This window comes from Rhipicephalus sanguineus, chromosome 8 (assembly GCF_013339695.2).
Source record: "Rhipicephalus sanguineus isolate Rsan-2018 chromosome 8, BIME_Rsan_1.4, whole genome shotgun sequence".
NCBI classification, from domain to species: domain Eukaryota; kingdom Metazoa; phylum Arthropoda; class Arachnida; order Ixodida; family Ixodidae; genus Rhipicephalus; species Rhipicephalus sanguineus.
The window spans coordinates 61513318-61531413 of NC_051183.1; the positions used below are offsets into that span (position 1 = coordinate 61513318).

At 46.8% G+C, this 18096-nt stretch overlaps 1 protein-coding gene across 1 annotated transcript in view; it reads left to right on the forward strand.

Annotated features, from left to right (window-relative positions):
• Positions 1–1241: 1241 nt before the first annotated feature.
• Positions 1242–18096, forward strand: part of LOC119402011 (exportin-1) — a gene marked incomplete at its 5' end in the record, with an annotated part of 45947 nt that continues 29092 nt past the window's right edge. The window contains 6 exon segments of the mRNA XM_037669044.1: positions 1242–1356; positions 4173–4292; positions 4394–4522; positions 8019–8177; positions 10261–10479; positions 11660–11798. Of these exon segments, the coding sequence (XP_037524972.1) occupies positions 1242–1356; positions 4173–4292; positions 4394–4522; positions 8019–8177; positions 10261–10479; positions 11660–11798 (881 nt within the window).

The following is an 18096-nucleotide window of genomic DNA, read 5'->3' on the forward strand; positions in this document are numbered from 1 at the left end:
CATTCTGCAAGCAACGCGCACTCTACGTCTCCGAGATGCTCTCGCGGCTATACACGACGATGCGCGGTGCACTTGAGTTGTCACCTAGTCAAACACGCAGTGTACGCTCGCTGTCAGTGCATCGACGTTTCTCGGTGCCCGCGCCGCTCAACAACAGAGAGCTACTTTCGTTTCTACAAAGCAACGCGCACTTTAAAGCAGTCTCGCACGACGCGGCGGCGGCGAACTTGCGAACGGCAGCATGGCGCGCTCGTACTGCCGTCAATCCGCAGTGTATGGCGTACGCTACACGTGCAGCCGAGCAGATACCTACAGATGACTGTGATAAGGTTGTCGGCTATAAGTCATAATGGCACGTTCATCGACGGCCACCACCTCGCCTTCGCTCTTTTCTGATGCTTATCCACGAAGGCATCACCGCAATCGCGCGGAAGTCGTAATCACCGATCGACCGGTCTCTGCCGTTACCGAAAAGACGGACGACCTTTCGCGGCACATTGTGACGTCGACGAGTTTAGGGACGCAGTGAACCTTTTTGCGATGTAAAGTTATCGCGGTTATCACTTCTTGCATTTGTGCCTTCTTGCGTTCCAAGGCATTGTTTGGTTCATCGTAGGCAGTCACAGCTGCAGAAAACGGCGTCTGGAAAGGTTACCGTGCGAAAGCTGACCGCAAGGCTTCATGCTGCCTCCCTTTTTTTTTTCCCTCACTGCCATTCTGCCACTGAAGAAAAGGCTTGAAAGTGAGCGACTTCGCTCGCAGCGTCCGAAATCTGCGTGCGGTGCTCGCCGATCTGGGATAGTCGCAAATAACCATGGAGCGGGGCGCGCGCGAGCGCGCGCCCCTGTCACGTTTTCGAAGGCATGTTTCAAGTTTATTTCGCTTCGTATGCGCCATATTTTTACCGCTACCGTGTCTGAAGTGTTCGTTGTAAAAGTAGGAGGCTTTGAAAAATGTTCGCTATATGTGGACGCAGCTTCAATGGTTAGCATAGGAAAATCGTAAGTGCACCCAAATATGGTCGTTATAACCGATAGATCGTTATATATGGGATCGTTATAAGTGGGTTCGACTGTATCAGCATTTCCTAAGTTTGACACTTACTCAGAGAAGTGTCTGTATACAGAAGATTTGCTCGGCGGAGTAAAGTCAGCTTAAAAAATTGGTGTCAGTATCCCTTTAAACTGTGTAATTGTATGTTTATTTTTGTCCACCGGACATACTTTTTCTCTCCCTTTCAGTGAGGAGGTGTTTGACTTCTCGAGCGGCCAAATGACGCAGGCCAAGGCAAAGCATCTCAAGGACACCATGTGCAACGAGTTTTCGCACATATTCCAGCTCTGCCAGTTTGTCATGGTCAGTTCAGTGCACTTCCTAGTTTAGTTTGCACATTGCGTGCTGTGGCCTTATTAATTTTTTTTTATCAATACTTGGTGTACAAAACCCACCAGCATGCTTCTCCATGGGCCCTGCTTGACCGAACCCATAGTGGTGGCTGTCATGTTTGAAGTACAATATTTTCTCACGTATTGCCGACACCTTCAACAACAATACGCGAAAAAATTTTCTAGAAACGAACCCCGTGTACTGCCGAGAAGCTAGCATAGCTGTGAAGCACTGCTGTGAAGCCACCTTTGAGCACTGTAACATTGTGTTTTTAACACAAAAGTGTTTTATGCCGAGGTCCACCAAGACTTCAGTGACGTTTTTTTGTCACGGAAATGACGTAGAAAAAATTTACACGATCAGATGGCGAAGAAAAAAGGTTCCCTCAACGGGCATCGAACCCACGACCGCTCGGTTCACAACATCAGATGCCGGGCACGCTATCCACTGCGCCATGGTCACACACTCTAGATGCTTTACAAACGCGCCTTTTATATCTACCACTCTCCCGGTTGGCGGGGTGGTGTTGCCCTCTGGGAGCGGTAAGGTAAAGTAACTTGTCATTACTGTGGCCTCCGCGATTAGCACCTGCAACGCATTATACGTCCGTCCCATTCGGCGCGTTTTCAATAGAAGTTCAATTTTGTCAATGCCTTAACACACCGCGAGGTGGCGACCTTAGCGCAAGCGTCGTAAAAGCGTCGGTCTTGCTCATAGCACCACACTAATCCAAACCAAAAATAGCTCTGCGGCGCACGCCTGCCTCATCGGGCTGTAACACCGTATTCCCCGCTCATGCGCTCGCCCCGAGAAAAATCTCGGCCGGGCTACCGGTGCGGCATGACACGCTTTGCGTTTCCCTCTAGTCTGGCCGTGGTGTTCAATCACATTTTAACATGCTGCGGGATGGCGACCAAGTTCTGCGTCCAATATGCGACGCTGTTCTGGCTATCACACCTCAATCTCTGATTACGCTTTCACCGTTAACTACTACAGCTACCACAAGGGTTTGTTTAACCATTTAGCATGGACTTTAGTCGTCGGGATGGAGATGTGCTAACAATCATCAATGTAGGTGCACACACATTAAACGGTGCCATTAGCTGCCAGTCATCAATACACATTGTACAAACTCTCATATATCAATGTACAGTAAACATTCAGTTACTTCTGTAAGGGCACGCTTTACTTTTGTGTTATTCCGATTCCTATGACGGAGGGGTCAACCATGCTTTTTTAATTTTGACTTTAGCTCAAAATTTGAACATTTTTTTGTGTGGGTTATATGCGAAAAAATACGGTAAGTTTGATGCAAGCAAGGCCTTTACAGTCAAACCCCGCTACAACGAAATTGACGGTGCTCGGAAAAATGTTTGTTGAAGCGAATATTTCGTTGTAGTGAAATCGAAAAAAATATTGCTGACCTGAGCTAGTAGAACAGTGAAACTTATTTCCAAAATTCAAAAAGTGTCTGCTGCTTCCTTTGTGTCCCCAGCAGCGTCACGACGCGATTTCCATATATGCATAGCGACGCCACGTTGAAAAGCACGCAGAAACGACGGCTTCCGCGAACGAATCAAACAGGCATGGACGCGCAACACGAACTGCACAGTTGCAGTAATACGCTAACACTAGCTATTCGCCAACAACGGCGACATGCAGGCGTGCTATCGCGGAGCGATGACTTACACCTTATTCTATGCTATTCTTATCCACCACTCGCGGCTGGCTGATCCCGTTGATAACGTGAACGAATTGTTGCTCCGACCACCGGTTGCACTGGCCAAGCGCGAAAAGCAGGAAAAGCATTGGCATTGGAAAAGGCATCGTTTCGCGACTGCACCCCAGGGCTGCTCGTGTTGATAACGCGGATGTGGCGGATGTACAGTCGCTCTGACCACTAGCGAAGCGTGAAGAGCACGAAAAGCATTCGAAAGGCATCGGAAAAGGAATCGTTCCGCGATTGCACCCCTGTCGACAACTGAGCTTTGGCTTCGGATTGTCTGCGACTAAGAAGCAACTCGAGCCAGTTGCGAAAGCAGGGCACTCTGATCGCCGTCGCTATCAAGCAATGGCGGCTCCCATGCTCAGTCAACAGCGGCGGTTTCTGGTGGTTCCAACACGCGATTTAGACTTTGAATTCGTATTTTTATGTTCTAAAATGCATCAAAATGTCCGAGATTGTGTTTATTGCACGGTAAATTAAATTTTTGAGCTTGGAATGGCATCGTCAAATTTCGTTGAAGCGGAACGGCAGCAGAAAAAGTGCTCGTTGTGGCGAGCATATTTATGCATCGACTCCTATGGACTGTTGACGGGGAACCGAGAATTTTTCGTTGTACCGGAAATTTCGATGAAGCGGAGTTAGACTGTATTTTCGAACGTCCTGTTTCATTGTTATGTGTTGCATCAAGTGTACAACTCTGTACTGATGGTGATGCAATACTTTACAAGCCACGTCCTTAAAAATAATCGTAAGAATGCCAAATGAAGTGGGTCGTTGGAGAATATGTCACTAGGGGTATGCAAAACTTTTCCTTTGCACTTCATTCCCGAGCTTGCTTTGATGTTTGACCGCTAAGCTTGAGGTGGGTTTGATTCCCGGCACAGAACAGCCGCATTTCTGTGCAGGTGTAGTGCGAAAACAGATTTAGGTGCACGTCGAGATTAATTTGTAGTTGTCTACGACAGCGTGCCTCGTAATCGTTTCGTTCTTTTATTGCGTAAAATTCCAGAATTTAAGGCGTTCTTTTCTTTAAAGCCTTTTTTTCTCACTTACCTCGCAGGAGAACTCTCAAAATGCTCTTCTCGTCCACGCCACGCTTGAAACACTTCTTCGGTTTCTCAACTGGATTCCGCTGGGTTACATCTTTGAAACGAAGCTCATCAGCACACTCATCTACAAGGTGAGTCCGAGCAAGCAACCGTTTTGACAGCGTAGCCAGTCGTCCACGACAAACGCTGAATTTCTCGAGCCTCGTCTCACCTTTGTCCTTCTTCCTTGCAGTTCCTGAATGTCCCGCTGTTCCGCAATGTGACGTTAAAGTGCTTGACGGAAATCAGCGGCGTCAACGCGTCGCACTATGACGAAATGTTTGTCCTGCTGTTCACTCAGACAATGGCACAATTGGAGCAGGTGAGTCCTTCGCGCTCTACATTCCATACCTGGGTGGTGGTCAAGGGTGGTCTCGGCTATTATTACAACATTTACAGGATTCTCACATGCCCCCAATTTTCATGAGCTTAAAAAATATGAAAACAAAGGATCCTTTATGCTTTTTGCCTTCGAGTCCTCCCAGAGGAACAATCAAGGCGATGATGATTATCATTATCATCTTAGCTGATAAGGATAGTTATTATTATAACATTTTTCTTTGATGATATGATGATGCTGATTAGATGATGGCCGCAATGAATGGCTCTTGCCTTCGAGTCCTCCCAGAGGAACAATCAAGATGATGATAATGATGAAAATGATGAAGATTTTTGGTGCCATTCGTGTTGACCACAATGCCAGCTACGCTGATGGTCATTTATACCATTTGACAAGGCTTGTAAGTAGGCTTGTGCGAATATTCGAGCACTTCGAATATTGGAACGAATATTACAGTATTCGAATTCGCTTCGAAACGAATTTAAATTCTAGGAAATATCGAAGTATTTGAAATGAACAAATAGACATATAAACGGCATGTAACCCCTTGTAAAGGTGGTCTCACTGCAGTGGAGGTGTACTATACCGTAAATACACCTTTCCAGGAGAAATCCGCACTGCCACGAAGCCTCACTTCAAGTTTAAATGAACATACAGTAAAACCTCGTTAATTCAGTCACTGGGACTGTAAAAAATCTAATTAAGCGGGTTTTCAAATTAAACAAACATACAAAAAGCGGGATGCAAGGAACTTTGAATTACTGGAAGTAATCAGAGGTGGTCGTTCGCTGTTCCTGCTAGTTTGCGGCTACAAGGGTTATGTTTTCCAGCAATACCTGGCCCTAATTTTGCCGCTAAACCGGGGAAATGGTGGGCCTCGCTGCTGCCAGCGAAAAAAAAAGAAAGAGGGGAAAAAAACGGTCTCGTGGTCTGCTGCAAAGACTTGCTTCGCTGCAACACAGTGGTGAAACACGGCAGCATGTCACCTGCTTCTCGCAGCGTCAGCGCGTCATGATGCGACCATTCGCCCATTCTTTCCGGTAAAATAAAGAATTTAATAATGACCAGTGTGACGGAATTCGCAATGTTTTCTGGGTGGAAAAGATAATCATTGAAGTTTTCGAACTGAGTTTTCGAAGTAGGCGTTGCAGGCAAGTACTCCGCCAGCAGTGCAAGTGCACAAATTGCCAGAACAACCGCCATTCGGAGGTTTCCCATACATTGCAAATTCAGTCAGACCGCCCTTTATTACTTTCTCTATTTTCCCAGAAAGCATGGGTAAATCATGACACGCCGTTGAGAGAAGCATGCGTCATACTGCCCGCTTGTCACTACTGTGTTGCAGTGAAGCTCGTCTTTTCCGCAGGCGCACATTTCAGCTGACCATGAGACCGCCTTTTGTTTAGTTTTTTTCTTGCGCTGGCAGCAGCGAGGCTGGGATGCTTCACTTGTCACTCATTAGTATCGCTACATTGCATTGCCTTGTGGCTCCTAAGGGCCATCGTTTCTGCAGATTCGCGGCTAAATCGGGATCGGGGAGTTGGCACATGGCACCCAAAGTTTTTTAATTAACCGGGCTGGTACTGACCACCACTTCAAATTATCCACTCAAATTTACATTGCAAAATACGGGGCCAAGGAAATTCTTCTAATTAAAATCCTTCTAATTATGCAGGATCTTGAATTACTGAGGTTTTACTGTATTGCCCTCACATCGATTCATCATTTTTTAAATTTAAAAGCTTGTTATGTCGGCTTATATGCTCCAAGTATAGTAAATCTTAAAACGTAACATGTTTTACAGGTTATCACTTGCATTCTACCAAAAGTCAAATACTGCTATTACTCAAAGTTGCTTCCACTTCCCTTTGAACCAAAAAGAATGACATATGCATATGCCTTGTTTCAACTTTAAAAATATCGCGCTGGTTAGTTGGGTCATGGCAAATACCGTATTTACTCGCATAATTTGCGCACTTTTTTTCGCGAATTTGGAGCTCCGAAAAGGGGGTGCGCAAATTACGCGGAGATTTCGCGAGCACATCTGAAATAACGCACAATATATAGTCCTAACACGCGCGATATAATACATTGAAGAAGAAAATAAATTATAGTGCAAACGAACGGTTTTTAACAGAATTAGCACGTACTTTAACCAGCCAGATTCGGTCATGCACGGTCTAGTCAGAATCGCTGTTTGAGAAGTCCGACTGAGAATCATCGCCGCGGCCGCTGTCGCCGCTTTTCCAAAGCGCGTCGTCCTTGGTTCCGTCGAGTGCGTTGAGGCGTCTTCTTGAAGCTCTTCGCGACAATGCTGGGAGTAACGAGGTGCCACGGCACGGCGATACCGGTGGGCCTAAGCTCTCGCACATATTTGAAAAGGTACTCTTCAACGGCAGGAAACTTTCCATGCTTCGGTCCTCGGAACGGTCTCCTTCTCGGTCTTGTATTAAAAAGCGAACTCTTCTGCGGCACGGTTCCCGTTTCCGTAGGCAAATTCTATAACAGTTAGCTTGAATTTTGCAGAGTAGTTATTGTAGCCCAGCGCAAGAGAACAGTGAAAACGCAACTGGCTGATCGCGAAACCTAAACTGCCTAAACTTCCGAAATCAACGAAGGCCGCGTCGCAGTGCGGACGCAGAGGAGGAGGGTCAGCGCGGGAAAATGTTGGCGCGACTGGCCCTCGCACGCCTCCGATGCAGAAAGTAGTCCGTGCCGTGTCGCGTGCATGCATTCTCACGGCGGGAGAACGTTCGAATAGTTCCGACAACCGGTGAACAGATTTAGGTGTTCGGGTACGGTTGGTACGGTCTCGGCGGTTTCCGGAGAATAGAACGAAGTAATCAGAAGAAGGGACTTCGCACTCGCAGCCTGTCTTGTGTATGACTGCGCTCGCCTGCTCGGTGAGGGCCGCGGCCGTCCAAAGTTTCCCTGTGCGCGCGCGCCGGCGAGCTGGCTCGAGCGGGGCGGGGAGCGCAAAATATGCGAGTAAATATTTTTTTTTTAGCAAAGCTGGTTAAATATTAGGGGTGCGCAAATTATGCGAGGGCGCAAATTATGCGGGTAAATACGGTATACCCATTTTTCTTTATAATATATAATATAAACTATTCGAATTCGCTTCGAAATTCGCTTCGGACCTAAAATTTACTATTCGCACTAGCCTACTCGTAAGGCTTTTGCCTTAAGAAAAGTGCACGGGAATGTAATACTTACGTATTAAAGCATGGGGAAGATCAAGTCTTGAATAAGTCTAAGACCGCAAAAGGTTAACATACCTACCACATGCGTTGGCACCTTACGAAGACCATGTGCTCAGGGGGAGCTTCTACAAAAACTGCGTGCGATTTCACACTACCCCTTTTGGCATATTCGCTTTAAAATTGTTGCTGATAATAATGTCCACAGATTGGCGAGTATGCACACCTGACTTGCATTGCATAGCCGTTGAGAGTGCAGCAACTCTTGTCCTTGGCAGATGTTGCCCCCGACGACGGTCATCAAGGAGGCCTACTCCAACGGCCAGGATGACGAGCAGAAGTTCATCCAGAACTTGAGCTTGTTCCTGTGCACCTATCTCAAGGAACACGGTGCGCTCATCGAGAAGCGGGCCGACCTTCTTGAAGTTCTACACGCTGTATGTTGGCATTTTCTTTTCGCAAGCATTGAAATTTAGGCAAGTTAAACTTCTTTAGGGGTCGACCAGAGCAACAGGTACACAGTGACAAGAAGTCTCAAACACAGCACCCATGTTAACTGTGGCTGTTGTTTTGCTTAAACATAGAAGTGTCTCGGCATTGCATTGAGAATGATGAACTTATTGACTTGTTTTTAGGTGACTACATATTCTTAACCAGTTGTCATGTGCTAACCCTTATCTGGTACGTGTGCTTGTCTATTTTTGCTTGACCTGGTATCCTGGTCAAATATTCATACAGTCGAATCCCGCTATAACGAATGCCGCTACAACGAAATTTTCGCCACAACGAATAATTTTCGATTCCCCATCAGCCGCCCATAAAAAACAATGCGAAAAATGTTTCGTCACAAGGAATACTTTTTCTCTGGGTATTTCTACTTGAACGAAGTTTTCGTCAGTGTCGCCACGTAAGGAAAAGGAGCTTGCCTAGGATTGCCGCGAAATTCCGCTAGAAACTCGACCATTTCTCGTTGCCAGAGCCGTGCGGCCGCATTGCAAGACCTGTGTCTTCTTCGGAGACATGCTTTCTGCCACCACACGCACATCGCGGTAAATTTTTCACCATTTAGATGCTCCGCGACAGACTGTCTATCAGCCATGATGCTGCCGGCGGGTTTGATGCGCGTGTGGGCCGCGGAAGAATTGTTCAAGAACTCCCGCCATGTTTTTGAAGGAGCACTCAAAACAAAACTACTGCTCCTCGTCACAAGCCCTGCAATCGTGAATGACATCCACGCCGTTTTGAAGGCACACAAGCGGCCACCTAGTCCAAGCGTAACTACATTCTGCTGCAACCGCTGCGAACACAAATGCAGCCGTGTCGCCGCGATGATGGGCGACCACTAAAGTACGTGCGCCTCCAACGTACGCGCACCGACTCAAAGCAGTGCTGCGTTCAAAACCGCGATAGACGTGATCACAGATAGCAACGGCACAGTTCTGAAGGCACGCGCACGATCAGCCACACAGATTGAAAACGGAACTACCGTTTGCCGCAACCGCTGCGCAGAAAACCGTGGTCGCTATCGTCGCGATCATCGATAGCGAATACGCTCAAGTACGCAGCTAACACATTGGAAGAAAGATTAAAGGCAATCAAGTCTTAAAACGGCACGAAGCATTTCGGTTTTCCTTTCTCTCGCTTATGACTGTAGTAGTGCGGAGCTTCGGCACTTCGTTTTCAGTTAGCGAATTAGCCTCTAGCGAACATTGGCACGCTCCTTCGTGGCGCTATGTGCTCGGCACGCTTCAAGGGTAGCCTGCATATTGTATTTGCTTGTGTATAACTCACGTGTATAACTCGCGTATTGACGCAAAGTCGCCTTCCTTGCATTGCCGTAAAGCCAACTTGCGCACCGAAATATGCGTATAACCCGCACCCCGAGTTTAGCACTAAATTTTCTGTATATTTTCTGCGTGTTATACGCGAGAAAATACATTCACACGACGTGCGGCCAAGTACGTGCGAATTAGCGAGAATTCAATGCAAAAGACAATGCATGCGCTTGCCGGGACCAAAGGACGAGTCATAATCATCAGATCTTCCTAACTTTTGTGGTCTATAGATGAAATTTCACTGCAACGAAATTCCGCGACTACGAACTTTTTCGCGCGTCCTGCCAATTTCGTTGTAGTGGGATTTGACTGTATACTCAAACCTCAATATAATGAACACAGATATAACGAATTATTCATTGTAATGAAAGTAAGTGAAGAATAGTCTTGTCATAGATATAGTGTTACAAATATACATTTATAACGGATTTTTGGATATTAACGAAGTTATTTTTGTGTCAGATGAGACTTTGTTACCATGAGGTTTGAGTGTAGGTGCCAGATGTGTGCCATTCTCTGTTGATCAGATATGCCGACCCTGCAAAGTAATTAATCATAAGAGAATAGGTGACTTGTGAAGCTGCAGCTAATGGAACATTAGCAGTCAATCATTGCTGCCTGTGGCTCATCCTCAGCAGCAGCTAGGCGTGCCTGCGATTCAGTCTGCGCGTTGCATGCACTGCAGGCGTTACATTACCTGCTGCTCATCTCCGAAGTGGAGGAAGTGGAAATCTTCAAAATCTGCCTGGAGTATTGGAATGCGTTGGCCTCGGACCTCTACCGGGAGATCCCTTACGGCCTCGGGACGGGTGCCCCGCTGTACGTGGGTGGGGAGCCAGCCCGGAGGAGCCCCGGCTCTCCGCAGTCTGCGAGGCGCCTTCTCTACGGACCCGTCCTCACCAAGGTACGTAAGCAATAACTTGTCCGAATCTTGCGTTAAAGGGATAACTGAACGAAACCTATGCCGGCGAGATTTTCAGCCAGGGAAGAGCAGGATGTAGAGGACAACTGAAGAAAGGGAACTCGGAACAGTGTGGGCGTAGGCCAGTTGGTGATTCGTGATTGGCAGAGGTAACCGCAGAAGCACGCGGTTCGCAGAAAGAGACAACACGAAGCGGTACTGACAACTAATCATGGACTTTTGCAATTACCTTTGCCAATCAAGAAAGGGAAGTAGCTGGACAGGAAAGCACGCTTGACATCACGGCTGCCACGCACTCACTCTCCAAAAAGTACAGCCAACTGTTGAAAAATATGTGAAATAAACTCCGTTCAGTGGAACAGTCGTGTTTTTCGAGTGAAGTTTCGATGCTTTTGTCATTTTTTAACATTTTTGCTCAGTATCACGTTTAGGAATTCAGGCTCATTCTTGCAATACTTCTTGGAAGTTCTTCAAAACAGAAATCCTGCAGCTGAAAAAGTTGCACTCCTTTGTATCTGCACGTACTATTGCAAATCTGGCGTGAAAAGGTGTTTTTTGTTTTCTCTTTTTGCAGAGTTTGTAAAAAAAAAAGTCCTTAATTGGTAAAACTGCCATATTCAAGTCTCGTAAAGCCCCTGAGTGTCGTAGAGTGCACTTAACTTGAGCTTTGCTTTGAGTTACTCTTAGTAGATTTGAGTTGCACATTCTATAATGAGGTTTGTGCCAGCCAAGAGTTGAGCCAGTCCATTTCACTTAGCATCTTTGTGGTAGGGAACCATCTTGTTGAGTCTAATATATAGTTGCGCTAAGCGAAGGCACGAAGGACTAATGACAAGGAGAACAAGACAGCTAAATTAGAATGTCGTACCAACTAGCCCAAGTTGAAGCTTTGCTGTGCGTCTTGTTTATGCTGACTGGTGGTGGTTTATTTCATGTTTCATGTGCGGTCAACAATACGTTTGCTTGGTTTGGCAGCATTTTATTTTCAAGTTGTTAGGCTTCATGGTTCCGTAATCTTGAAAGATTATTGGTAGCCCTTGGATATATTTTTTTCCCAACAAAAGCTGCTGTCGGTACTGTTCGAGTCGGGGGCTTTCAAGTTTCGCTCTGATGCCGATAATGAAGTTTCTTTTTTTTTAATTCCTCTTACCCCTTTCTTCAGTTGCGGTACATAATGATTGGCCGTATGGCAAAGCCCGAAGAGGTGATCGTCGTCGAGAACGAGCAGGGTGAAGTGGTGCGGGAATTCATGAAGGACACGGATGCCATCCAGTTGTACAAAAACATGCGGGAAACACTTGGTGAGCACTACTTTAGCCTCTCTTATATACTGCATGCTTATTTCGTGTTTGTGTGAAAGTTTCGTGAAAGTATTTTTGACCATTCTAAAGTGCTTTAGCATTGTGCTTGAGACACTGCAGCTAACCATCAGATCGCTTGATAGTCGGTGCATTGTCTTGTCTGTTTCAACAATCTGCACAGTTTTTGTCATAGTGAACATAAACCAATTATGCCCATTGTTAGTTAGTTAACCCTTTCAATGCTAGCTATGAAGAACTGTCTGTAAATGCGTAAAATTTACACATTATTTCGAGGTGCTCAATTATCTATTGCAACAAAAATAGGTCATAATATGTTGATTAATGTGTTTTGTGGTGGTTAACCTTAATTAAATTGTAATTATCTATTTATCCTGATGACATTCATGTGTAACTGTACACTGCAAAATTAGGTTAAATGAAGACACGGTTATTACACAGAAGGTTCAATTCATGCAAACCTCAGTGTATCTTGCTCTTTCTTAGCCACTAGTCGACACATCTAGCAAAAAGAAATTTTGTACACAAATCTGTACAAAGCTTCTCAGAGGGTTAACGAGGTTCCACTGTAAGCATCTTTGTTTTGGTGACGTGTTAATACCTCTGCTTGGGCAAGTTTGTGGAACTTATCACGTGTTAAGCAACATGAGAAGACAAATGCTGTGCTAAGAAAATGACTGGGGTCATCGTAACATCGAGTTCCAAGGTGACACTGGAGGAAACAACTGAAAATATTCTGCCGTGCATGTTCTTTAAAAACACTAACATGGATACAATGAGCAGACTTATGATATGGAACTGCACACTGAAGCGAATGCTTCGAACTTGTATTAAGTACCGTATTTACTTGAATCTAAGCTGCCTTTGATTGCAGGCCGACGCCTGCAATTCGCAAGGCCAGAAAAAAAAAAACTGAACTTACCTTGAATGCAGGCCAAATTAAATAAACACCGTTTTATCGGCAGAAAACCCAGCATTTTTACTGCACAAGCGCACGCTCTATAGGCGCGTACTACGTAGAACGTTTTATTCGTCGTCGTCCGCAACGTTGCTGTTGTCTTTGTCGCTAACTTCATCCCAGAGGGCATTGTCCTCGCTTCCGTCCATCGCATTGAATATAATTCAGGCGAAGGCCAGGGAAGTTGCCTTCGTGAAGGGTGTCACACGAGCCAATTTTAAAGCAAGCAGGGGGTGGGCAACGCGCTTCACGAAACGGTTCGGGTTCAGCCTGAGACGACGGACCTCTGTGTGTCAGAAGCTGCCCACTGACTTCGAGGAGAAGCTTGTCAAGTTTCAGCGATACATGATGGACAAATGGCGGGAAAAGCACTACCAACTGGGGCAAATTTCAAATGCCGACCAGACCCCGAAGTGCGACATGCCAATGGCATACATCGTGAACAAAAAGGGTGCGAAGGAAGGCAAGCTTAGGACGGCGGGCTAAGTAAAGCATTGAACAACAGTAATGTTGTGCTGCAGTGCCGATAGACGAAAGCTTTCCTCATCCATAATTTTTCAAGCACAGGACTGTACCTGATCATGTAGCGCAAAATTTGACACTGGACAAATAAAGCTTCCAAAGCCTTAATTTTATGCAGAAGGTCACTGGAAAGAATGACCTCCGGTACACATCTATTGTGTATGATGGAGACCGTGATACCTTCCTCACTCTTTCTGAAGAAAAAACATATGGATTTACACTCAAACCTCGTTATAACGAAGTTGAAGGGGAGCCGCAATTATTTCGTTATATCCATTATTTCGTTATATCAATTATAACAGTTTATGGCAATGTATGCTCAGATGGGCGCACACCTATAGACCGTTTTCACGGAGAGGAGGAGCGTAGCCTCGAACCGGTATATTTTCACCGCTTTCTCTCTCTCCACCTCGGCCGACCGCTGCCGCTGGTGTGTGCGGATTCCGAGTTTTGCACTGCGTGGTGCGTGAGAGGTCAGCGTGTTTCCATTTTTCGACGCGCTGAAGCAATTGTGCTGCCGCAAATCGAAAAGATGGACGAGGACAGGTTACCCAGCTACCATTGCGCTGTGTTTGGCTGCGGCAACAGCAACGGAAGTCTGAAGGACTGGCAGCCAAGGCATGCGAAGTGCACAATGCTTTTAAATGACTTCGCTTCTCTCAGCTCGCACGCCTTCTCCCGCAAATGGTATATTATATGTGGTGTCTTCACTTATGGCCACATTTTCAAGTCATCAAACCAGCTTGTGATTGTGCTTGGGTGCTGGTACACTTTATCATCTGCACCAAAGAGAACCAATGTCAAGGCTGACGATTAATACACAAAATGTTTGGCCAAGAGTTGTTCTCTCATAACATCAACCTCTCTGATTTCTATGCTACGGCACGTGATTTACAATGCCTGCGGCTAGAAAATGTTCCATCTTTCTGCGTGCAATTTCGAGGTTATCGAATTAGCACTTTCCAATCTACATGACAGAAAGGCCTGCATGACATGTGTGCTTTGGCGCAGGTACGCGTCTCGAACGTTTTGTCGAGAGCATGTTCTTTCCCGACTTGACAATTTGTGACGATAACTAAGGTAGCGTTATGACAACCGCACCTTTTTTTTTTTTTTTTCGCGCGACAACCTGGGTATCGTGAATAATCGGCCCAGGTTCGTTAAAGCCAGGTCGTTACTTGGACACGTGCGCTTGTCGTAATGCTTCTCAAATACTCGCCAGAAAACAAATTGACAATAATGTTACCAAAAGCAGGCGCCCTTTCGGCCTATCGCTAGTGGCGGCGGCTCGCGCCGAAGCGAACTTACGCCATGTCATGCTTCCAGATGTGCAACAGGCTTATTTTCATTTTATCATCGTGTTGTTTCTACGCCGAATTTTGAGCTCACCCGTCGTACATTTGTTTCTTATCTTGTGCAACGATCAGAGGCCACAAGCTTTTAACTACGACGGCGACACGAATGAACACAGGGATCGGTGTTTGTGCTCCTGTCGTTCCATGAACATTGTATTACGACGTGCTAAGCGGAACCAAATGGTCTGTTAGGGATTATAGTTACTTTTAACTTGCATAATCACGGCTCGGAAACCCGAGAGTCATCTTAAACATTAATGCGCGCACCTAGCGCGCAGCCGGACAATGGCCTACATGTTCGCTCGTCTCCATTTACGTTTCTCCGATTACTTCGAGAGTTGTCCTAAATTTAACGCTCTCTTATAGCGCATATTCCAAGAACCACACCGAGGTCAGCTATAACAAAACATACAAAGCAATTGCCAGTTTACAGATGCTGCTTAAGAACTGCATTGGCATTCTACTCATCGTGGGCACTGCTGCGGGTACGTCGCGTGGGCCGCCGCTGCTTGCTGTTTCAGCCATTTGAAGCTGACAGCTTAGCGATTATTTACCAGCGCCTTTACACCCGCGAAGCATTGCTCTGTTTTGCCCGTGTACCGCGAAGAACAGCGATACCTTGTGAACCGAGCGTATACGCTGCATACACCGCCGCGGAACCCCACACACCGGAAGGGCGGCGAAACATCGCAGACGCTAGACGGCGCTGCGGCGGTGGCGAGCTTTAAAAATGGCAGCCTCCTTGTGAAATTGGTGTATAAGCATGCAAAGATGGAAACCGCCTCGCGGCCCGATGTACCGCTACGCGACCACGCATGCGACGGAAAATAAACAGAAGACAAATATTTTGCTTTCTCAAAACGCACACTGGCTATTTTATTGTACGCTAGACCTAACCGAAAAAAAGTCCGTGATGCTTCTTTGTTTCAGACATCACAAGCGATGGATTTCCTTTTCAGCGGTGGCCACCGCGTTCATGCCATTCTCGCCGTCGTCATGGGCGCCGAAGAAACTACGTAGGAGGTCGACTGCATCGAGCGCCTGCGATGACGTTGGCACATCGAACGTGTGTGCATGGGAAACCACGGCGTCTTCGTCGTCGCTTGCGTCGGTTCGTCCGGTGACATCTGCGACGATAGCATCGTCGGTCGGCTCCTCCGTAGTGACCGCGTCGGCATCAGCGTTAACATAATCGTAGAAAGAGTCATCTGCCGCAACAACACCGGCGTCACTGAGTGCCTTCCACGACGCTTCAACCATATTTTCACCCACAGCAGTCCCGTCACCTTCGGCACTACTGGAGTCGCACGTGGCCACTTCGCGCAAGGCATGCCTGAAACAGTTGCCTATTGTGCTAGCGGAAACGCTTGTCCACGCGGCTTGCAGCATTTCGATAGCCATGTACAAGTCCACTTTTGTTTCTCGCCGCAAACTCATGTTGAGGAGCACGCGATCAACCAAACGTTTGCGGTAGCCTGCCTTAAAAGACATAATTATCCCTTGATCAAGCGGCTGGATGAGGGAAGTACAGTTGGGCGGCAAAAACAAAAGTTCAATATTGCGAAGTGCAACAGTTGTGTGGTGGGCTGTGCAATTGTCCAGTATTAAGCACACCTTGCGGTTCTGCTTACGCAGTTCCTCGTCCCAATTCTGCAGCCATTCCACAAAGATGTCTCGTGTCATCCACGCTTTGCGATTTGAGACATATCGGACCTTCAGATTTTGCTTCCCTTTGAAGCATCGAGGTGATGCGCTTTTGCCGATCACGAACGCCGGCATCTTCTCCGATCCATCCATGTTCGCGCAAAGCAGCACAGTAATTCTTTGCTTGCTGTGCTTGCCGCCGTGGCATAGCTCACCTCTGAGTGATGGAGTTTTGTTCGGGAGCATTTGAAAAAAGAGCCCAGTCTCATCGGCATTAAAAATGTCCTTACAGGCGTATTTTTCTTCCAAAGGTTGAAAACTTTCTTTCACCCACGCCGCTGCAGACTCGGCATCAACAGAACGAGACTCGCCCACTACTGTTCTGCCAACGATGTCATGTCTTTCCTTAAAGCGCTGTAGCCAGCCAGCACTGGCAACGAAATTATCGTGGCCCATTATGCAGGCAAAATCCCTTGCCTTCCTCTGCAAAATTTCGCCACTTACTGTCACATTCGCAGCTCTAGCATTTAAGAACCATTTGTAGACAGCATCTTCGACAGGCTTGCACGCCGCAGTTCGCAGCTTCTTGCGGCTGCCTTTCACACCGTGGGTAACGGCATTTGTAATTGCCTCACGGCTGGCGAGAATGGTAGACAAGGTGCTCACCGCAATGCCGAAGGCTTGGGCCACCCGAGATTTCTTCGTCCCCGACTCGACAGCCTTTACAATGGCTACCTTTTGCTCTAACGATATAGTTTTTCGTTTGCGCTTTCCAGAGCCTTCATCCATGGCGACGTGACCGTACACAGGCGACCGCACTTAGCAGAGGTCCGTCGTCGAAAAGCATGTGTACTGTGGCACTGTACAAACACGCTGACAACACTCGAGCGACAAACCACGACTGCGCAGGAGGGAGCCAGGCCTGGCGCGAACCGGTTCTTGAAAGAGAGGGAAACTGGGGAAACCACCTTGCCCCGCTTCTCTCAGTCACGTGGCCCGCCCGAGTGCTCGCTCCCGCTGGCTGGGCGAGGAGGATAGCGTTCACAGCCGCGCATGGCGTGGCTGGTCGACGCGGGAGTTTTGAAAGAGCCGCGCTGAACGAGTGTCAAACTCCGCAGAAAACGATATACTTAACGCATTGTGGTCGGGTTTTTTTCATTTTGATAGATTAATATAGTTCGTTATATCCATTTACCGGTCAATTTTACTTCGTTACAACGAGGTTTAATATGCATGGTTCTCAATGGAGTTTTCAAGGGGAATTTCATTTACTTCGTTATATCCATTATTTCGTTATATCCCGTTACGTTATAACGAGGTTTGAGTGTATTCCATTGGCTAAAGAAGACTGTATAAATCATGTCAAAAAGAGGATGGGTAAACACTCTGCCAACACCTGTATCAAGAAGCAAAGAAGATCAACCACTTGGAGGATGGGGTGGCCTGACTCAAGACCTTATTAATAGACTGACTAATTATTATGGTATGGCTATACGTGACAACATTGACGTTGATGACACGCAAAAGACCATAATGGCAACATTCTATCATGTCGCCTCGAGAGATGAAGAGCTGCACCACGAATTCTGCCCAGTTGGGTCCCTGAGCCGGTGCAAGTACCATGCTGCAGAAGCTGAAGGCAAGGCTCCACCACCACACTAGTATAAATTGGCAGCACTGCACTGCTGCCAGTCTACCAAAACCTGACCACCCTCAGCTGCTTGGCTGTTGCCAAAACAAAAAAAACTCGAAATGCAGCCGAGAGTTTTCATTCAATAGTTTGGTCAATTCTACCAGAAGA